The sequence below is a fragment of the Mus musculus genome, chromosome 17 (assembly GCF_000001635.26).
Source record: "Mus musculus strain C57BL/6J chromosome 17, GRCm38.p6 C57BL/6J".
Lineage (NCBI taxonomy): Eukaryota > Metazoa > Chordata > Mammalia > Rodentia > Muridae > Mus > Mus musculus.
In genome coordinates, this window is record NC_000083.6 from 8,190,926 (window position 1) to 8,198,925 (window position 8,000).

General features: G+C 40.8%; 1 protein-coding gene across 7 annotated transcripts in view; it reads left to right on the top strand.

Annotated features, from left to right (window-relative positions):
- Window positions 1-5,552, top strand: part of Cep43 (centrosomal protein 43) — a 31,335-nt gene extending 25,783 nt beyond the window's left edge. For 3 of the 7 annotated variants that reach the window (XM_030250124.1, XM_006523355.3, XM_006523356.3), the window contains 3 exons: window positions 473-512; window positions 1,260-1,356; window positions 3,596-5,552. In XM_030250124.1, the coding sequence (XP_030105984.1) occupies window positions 473-512; window positions 1,260-1,356; window positions 3,596-3,670 (212 nt within the window). In that variant the 3' untranslated portion in view covers window positions 3,671-5,552. The remainder of the gene's footprint in view (window positions 1-472; window positions 513-1,259; window positions 1,357-3,595) is intronic. The other 4 variants (NM_001197046.1, NM_201230.5, XM_006523357.3 and 1 more) reach the window with 2 other exon arrangements.
- Window positions 5,553-8,000: the final 2,448 nt, after the last annotated feature.

Genomic DNA, 8,000 nt, shown 5'->3' on the forward strand with positions numbered 1-8,000 from the left:
TTTCCCTATGATTAAGCCACCTTCCTGAACCTAGAACACAGACGGGGTATTCACTAGTTAGCCTATGATGCAACCACTTGAACAGCTTTTATATCTGCCTTCATTTTATGTGCTAAAACTACAATCCCTGGGCTGGCGAGGCGGCTCAGTGCTTAAGAGTGTTGCTGCTGCAGAGGGCTAGGCTCAGTCCACAGCATCCACATGGTAGCTCTGCCTCCTGCCAGGGGCTCCAATACTCTCTCCTCCTTGGGCACCAGACACACACATGGCACACATACATACTATACATGCAGGTAGAATACTCATGCATATAAAATAAATAAATCTGAAAAACAGTTAGATACTATTGTGGTACTTATGTTTTCATAAAGTAATATTCAAAAATATATTGTTTTACAGGAAACATGCTTATTTAAAATAAGTATTTTAAATAATATTTTTAACATGTTCCTTTTTAAAAACTGATTGCCAGGCACTGGAGAAGATGAGGACTATGCTGATGATTTTAATAGGTAAGAAACACCTTGAGGTGAATATATGAATCTTTAAATACTTTCTGAATACAGATATGGCAAAATTACATTGGGTTTATTTGGTGTTTAATTATCTTTTTCATGTTGATTGAAAGTACAGAAAGATAGTTACTCCAAAATTATATGTTGGAGTGACTTCTTCATCTCACAGTACAGTACAGATGAGTATGTACGCCGTGTTGGGGCCGGGGGTTGGAAAAAATAAAGAAGTGGCTGAGATGTTGTTAGCCTGTCACTCAAAACCAAATCGCTAGCTTATCCTAAGGCACATTTTTGTCTTTGGGGGTGGGAATCATCTGAGTTTGACTTTAAGCAAAACTGCCTTCTTCAATATGACATTACTTAACATTTTGTTTGAGGTAACTTTCTTGTATGAATTGCCTTTTAATGGGAAAATAATATTTGTTATAGATAGGATTAGAAAATTCAAATAGCATGTCTGGGTATTTTGACACTTTTCTTTTGCTTAGAGATTCCTGTTTACTACTATAATTTATTATACTGTGTTTTAGAGATAGCAATAGCATATGACGAGTGGCATTTGAGAGATCAGGTTTTCCCTGTGATTGCCTCTGCAGCCCTTGTCAGCTTTCTCAGATGTTATATATGAAGTTGATGTTTAATGTTGGTTTTGTATGGTATTTAGAGGGTTAAGAATCTCTGGAAAGTTTGAGCAATAGTAGTTGTTCTTCAGAGTTCTTTGTCGTTTTCCCCTCTTTTAATTAGTGCTAGCCATCGCTCAGAAAAAAGTGAGCTAAGTATTGGTGAAGAGATTGAAGAAGACCTTTCCATGGGAGTAGAGGACGGGAACACCAGTGATAAAGTAAGGGGCCACAGTCTGGGTGTGTCTGTCCACTTAATGACTTGTGAGGCCTAGGAAATGTATATGACTAGTAAAATATGGTTGAAAATCACAGAAGTTGATGACACTTACATATTCCAAGTCTGAAGCAAACCTTTAGGGGTCTGTGAGACTCGGCTATCATTAGCTGGTACTTGTGCTCTGGCAGGCCTCTCTGGACTTGCTTCTGATTAAGAGTGGCCACAAGGGATCAGGACTCGAGTCAGATGTTGCCTCTCTTAGGGTCACAGGTGAGGTTCTGTTTCCTGGGAAAGGTGGGGGTGGGATGGACTTCTGGTCATCTCAGGCTCCCCAAGGCAGGAGAGCAAAAGGAAACAGCCTTTACTTGAGGTTAAAGCCCGGAATCCATTGTTAAGATCCACACTGGAGCTTTTCACCCAACAGAGATAAGCTGCATCATCTCTGTTGTTCACAACTTGGGTGGGTCTGCCCTCTCGTGTCATGAGATAACTAGAAGATGCCCGAGGCCTTCAAAAAAGGTGAGTGTAGGCTGAGTTCCGATTATCACACAAGGAGAAGGCCTTCAAGAAAGATGGTATTTTAGAAGAAGTAAGCAAATTTTGAGTTTATGTTATTTTTATTGTATTGAGTTCCTTTGTTGTCTGGTTTGGATTTTTTGAGATAGGGTCCTTGAACTTAATATGTAGCAAAGGCAAGCCCCAACCTTGAACCAAGTCTCTTGCCTCCACCTTTCAGAAGCTAGTTGTCTTAGGTAAGCATGAGTCTTAACATCTCAGTTTCTTTTTGTTGGCGTGGTTTATTTTTTCCATTGTTCTTGATTGTTTTTTCGTTTTTTGTTGGTTTGGGAGGTGTTTTTTGTTGGTTTTGTTTTTTTTTTTAGATTCAGTCTCTGACTGTTCTGGAACTCACAGAGATCCGCCTGCCTTTTGTCTTCCAAGTGCTACCACTATGCCCAGCTTTACCAGTTTCTTTTATAAGGTGAAAATGTTAGCACTTAAATGACACCAGGCGAGAGACCGTCTGTAATTACTACCCCAGGATATAAGATGGGTTCTTCTCTAACCTTTACACCAGTTACCATCCAGAAGAGTCAAACAGTTTGAAGTCTTATCAAAGACTATACTGAGCATTATTATTTTTGTGTAGCATTTGTAATGGAATTCATGTTAGAGGTCAGTTGCTAACTCATCTTCTTGGTGATATCACAGATTTCAAAACAGAAACAAGCAGGCGAGCTGGGCAATAGAGCACTTAGGTAGCAAGAGTGAGGCTTGGGTTTGATCCCCAGCAGCAGCCAGCAGTAACTGAGACCGGGAGGCAAGAGGAAGAAAAACAACTACTGTTTTTCAGACTTTCACAGCACTCAACACTTTGACCACCATGATTTAGCACTGTGCGGGAGAGCCTAGCCAGAGCGGTCGGGCGGGAGAGAGAATAAACATCCAAATAGCCAAGGAAGAAATCAGATTGACATTGTTTGCAGCAAGCTTGATCAGAGTGCGTATAAAATAGAAAGGAGTCCACCTTAAGCTATTGGAGCTGACTCACAGACTGAGCATAGAGCAGAGTCACACAGGAGTCAGCAGCACTGCTGAGCCCAGCAGCTCAGTGGAGACAGACGTCTCCTGTAGATGATGACAGATCTTTCTTATTTATAGTTCCCCACCCACCCCGCTCTTGTCTCTAGTCTAAAATTGGCTTTAATACAGTAGTCAGTTGTCTTGCAAATACAATGGATTACGTTAAGGAATTCATTATTTAATAACAATTAGTAAAAAGACATACAGATCCAAAGGATTCTGGATTTTGCAATGTGTGGGCTTTTTTGATTTTCTTTTTAAACAATACAACAACTTTAAGGTTATGTACAATAGTTACAATTTTCTTTGTGACAGAAAGTTGTATACCAAGACTGCTGTTTGGCCATAGGAGAGAAGGAGGGTGGTTTATTTGAAGAGATTCTATTTTTAACATTTCCTATATCCAAAGAATAACAAAGAAAGATGCAAAGGGCCAGATGAGCAGAGTTAAGAGAGTGTCACAAAGTTTGCAGAGGAGACTTGTTCTCACCTAGTGTCCCTGTTCCCCATAAGCCATCTCTAGTCCAGGGCTGGCCCCCCCAAGCAGACTTTAAAAGATAAGTTATATGTTTATAAATATATACGTTTAAATCTAACAATATACAGATTGATTCAGACTTTGCTTATACTGATTTTTCTCTTTCTTTTGGACAACAAAGCTCGATGACCTCACACAAGACCTGACTGTTTCCCAGCTCAGTGATGTTGCTGACTATCTGGAAGATGTTGCATAGACAGGAAAAGGAAGTATTCTGAGCAACAGAGGACAAACGAATCACTGGCTCCATTTTCCTCAGTCACTCTTGCTGGAATGTCCGCTCCTGCTGGTGCCTTGCATTTCAAAAAGACTGCAGATATTTTTAAAATTAAACTTTTCGGTTTAGTAAACATATACTTCCTATATGAGCCATTTCTAGGAGATTCATTCTTCTGAATTTGGTTTAACTGCATGGCTCCAAGGAAATCATCTGTAGTCAGGCTCACTATAGCAAGGGAACCGTGAAATATCAGTGTTAAAGAGCAGAAAGAGGGTCAGTACAGCCATGGTTTGTGCCACTATGTGTCTGTGGCTGCTCCAGGGAGCTCGCCCACTTAGTGTGTATCAGGCGGGTTAGCCCAGAGTTGGTGAACTGACCTGGTAAGTCCATGGTGCTGAAGAGTATCAGTACAAGGTAAATTGATCTATGAACTTTATTTTGTATCTCCTTCCATTTGGAAGGTTTGTTAGACCATTACGGTTATATTCAAGTACTCTGTACTCTTAGTTTTGCTTGTTTTAAACTAGAAATGATTAGTACTCTTAATTCATAGACTTGTCAATAACAGTTACCAGTTAAGGTCACGTTCTTCCTGCTGTCTGTAAGCAGCTATAGTCACAGATTACTTCATTACAGTCGTAATTTATTATTTTTAAAAATGCCTTGAAACATTCAATACCAAAATGCATCTGAAACCATTAAGCAGTGCTTTTATTTCAGATCTGTAAGTTGATTATATTTAAATCCAAATTGGAGTGAAATAGTAGTAATGGCCTAAGACCATGCATATTCAGTTTGACAAACTTTGTATACTGTACATAATTGCATTGTAGTTCTTTAAAAATAAAGCCAATAGTAGAATTCGTGGCAGATCTAATGTACACTGTTTATGTAGTACTGCAGCGATATAGGACAGTGGCGTCTGTAATGTTAAAGTATTGAAAATGTACAGATAGAAACTCAGCCCAGTGCATGAGTCATACCACTAAAATTTGGGACTGTGTGAAACTTAGGTGCATTTTATTTCAATTATGACTATTAAAAGCTACCTTTATTATTAAAAGAGAAATTGGACATCACTGATCCATGGTGAGTGAGTGAGTGAGCAGGTGCTGTGGTTTGTATCAGTGCCACTTTCCAGTCCATAGTGCGTAAGCACATCGACGTTTATCAGGCGTAAGTGTAGAGGAAGTGAAAATATAGTAATAAAGACTCGGGCTCTCTGACAACAGAGTCTGGCTTTTTAAAACTTAAGTGAAACTGAGCTATAATCATCAAGAGGAAGTAGGACAGAAACAGAGGTGTCCTGGAAGCCCTGGGTACTTAAGTTCTTAGTCTGCCCCATGCTTGACTCTTCGGATCAGCACTGGATGAAGATGCTGTCGTCGTCTTGTTAGATAATGCTGTGCCCTGTCATCTCTTCAGTACTGTGGAAGAGCCTGGGGCTGCTGAGCATCTGGAGTCTGGATCAGATGTGTGCCTTAATATTTGGTAGGCACTCCAGTTAGTGAACTGGCCTGCAAGCATGGCAGGATGTGGCTTTGTATATTTGAGGAAGACTTTCCAACAGTCAAATGTGAAATTTGAGACTTTCTATTACCCAGTGACTGACCTTTTGGTAAGTCTTGAGAGGGTGGAAAGAAAAAGCAGGCTTCAACTTTGTGGTCAGCACTACATGCAGGTATTGAATACTTCTAAAAATGTGAAATTCAACAGGGAAGAAGTGGTTTCTACAGTATTCCTTGCTTAGATATTGTTAACCTGTTAAACCTTAATGTGTGAAATGAATGACAGGTTCTGCATGTAATAAATGTCTCTTTGAACAGTGGATTAAAATGTTGGCCGGCAGTATCCTCCATTTTACAGTGTTGGTTTTTTTGTTTTGTTTTTGTTTTTTAAATGCTCTACTTTGCTTTGTAAAATGCCATTTCATTTTGATGAGCAACCATCTTGCCCCTCGTGTACTACAGCAGCAGATGGTGCTCCTGCCTCCCTTGTTCTTCGTGCCATCTCAAGCCTCTGTTCACTGTCCTAGAACTGGGTCCTGCAGGCCCCCAAGCTTCTGCACCCCACAGCTTCTCAAGGTGCTTGTATTCACCTTTCCTTGTCTGAAATGGCTTCCTCGCAGCCACACAAGGGTGATTTTCAGTAAAAATGTCACACTAGACTAAGTACTCTCTCTCCACTTAGGTTTATCCTTGTGTTTGATTTCTCTGTTGTGGGAGACATGAACAAATGTCATTCACCTAGATAGGATACCCAAGAAACCATTCAAGTCTGGTTCGGTGAACTTGTCGGTTTATTGGGGCTAATTACAGAGCCCACACCAACTCATGTGACTACTTAGATCCAGCATCCCTAGAGCATCCTAACCAACAGCTCGTCTGAGGAGTGTCCTTGGCAACTGTGCACTGCATATCTAACCTTGGAGAGGGAGTCACTAGACTTGTAGCTTCCTAAACTTACCGAGTTTACAAGTTTCTGTTGCATTTGTGCCTGCCTTCTCCCTGCAAGAGGGAGTGTTTGAATTGGTGGGAAGTAGTCACACAGCACTCATTCTGGAATGATCCATGTCCCTGGATGTTGTCTGAGCACCCCAAAAGAGCAGGAATTGTGCTAAAATCTAATTTAATAAGAGCATTTGGACCCTAGTATAAACTTAAAAATGGGTTTTGCAAGTACTGCAGAATGCAGGGACTGTTTAGTGGCCAAGCAGCGCCTCCTAAGCTCAGGGCTACATTTTGGGATAGTGTCCCTGCCAGCCTGGAGTCTTCAGATGGGGTCGTTAGGTGCAGGTTTGATTCTGGAGGTTGACAGCTCCTCAGACTGAAGGCCAAGTGGACATTTCCCAAACATGGAGAGCTCCTCATAGCCCTGGTGTCCTCGTTGACATAAAGGAGCAGCTGTCCTGGAGAGGTGTGCAGTGCCAGCCCTGAGTACTGGACTAGGACCATGGTGCCCTGCCTGTGCACATTAACAGGCCATGCTGCCAGCCCCTGTTGTAGACAAAGCCTTAGTGGGGAGATGGAGTCCAGAGGATGAAGTCACACCCGTCAAGCTAGTTAGATTTGAGTTGACGACTTCTACCTAAAACACATGGCTGTGAACAAAAAGTGATTGATTTTAATTTTCCCCTTATTTTCATCTTTTGCATATGGATACTTTGCCTGCTTATATATCTATACTAAATGTATGTAGTGCCCATAGAAGCCAGAAGGTGGCATTGGATCCTCTGGGACTAGAATTAAAGGTGCTGACGTGATGTACCATCATGTAGATGCAGAGACTTTAACCAGGTCTCCTGGAAGAGCTCTAACTGCTGAGCCATCTTGCCAGCCCTGTGGTTTGGGTTTGTTGTGTTGGTTGGTTGGTTTGTTTTTCCCCCTTTTACATGGTTTCCTGATGTGTTACTTGGGGAGAATTCAATCAGTACACGCCAGTCCTTTTTTTTTTTTAATTTAAAAATTTTGATTAAATAAAAAGGAAAAAATAAGAAACAATTGAAAAAACTATATACCTACATGGACTTTGAAAAAGAGCAGGCAGTTTCCTGGCAGAGAAAATGGCATTAAGATAATACTTTTTGACCTGGCTACTATGTGCAGTGTTAGCTGCTGTGATCTGTAACAGGACACACATAGCCACAGCCAATGGCCTGTGTCACAATCATCTGAGCTGATTTAACTCTGAAAGTACATTGGACATTTCCCCAAAGTTGGAAATTCAGTATTCATTGGATCGAGCTAAAGTTCCCAAATTATATATCAATCTGCTCTGTCTTCATTCACCTGAAATGAATAAATACATGCTGGAAAAATTATAAAATCACTCACCCTGTCACCATTAGGATTTATTTATTTATTTGTAATCTTGACTCCAGGGTTAGTAATTGGAAGTTACTTTATTAAAACAGGCATCTCAAAAAAAGTAACTTGTTTAAAAATTGCCTCATTTGCCTCACTGTCCAATTTAAGAAGGAAAAACAATGTTGACATTAATCCCACATTGGGTTAAAAGTACACGCCAGTCCAGTCTTAAGTGCTTGGAGCTGCAAGCCCAGACCACTGTGCCTGGGTCTCAAGTGAATTTGAATTCTAAATCCAAATTGGGCTATATATTCAGGGCTGGAAGGTTTGGACTAACAAGATGTATCACAACCATACTCATGAGCTTACAGGTTGAATTCAAAGAATTCTATTTACAAAAAGGCCAAACGTAGAATAGTTGGGAAACTTGGCCAAAGGCCCTCCTATAACTGAGGTCAGCACTAAGGTGGTCACACAGAAAATTCCGGCTGGGTGGGAAA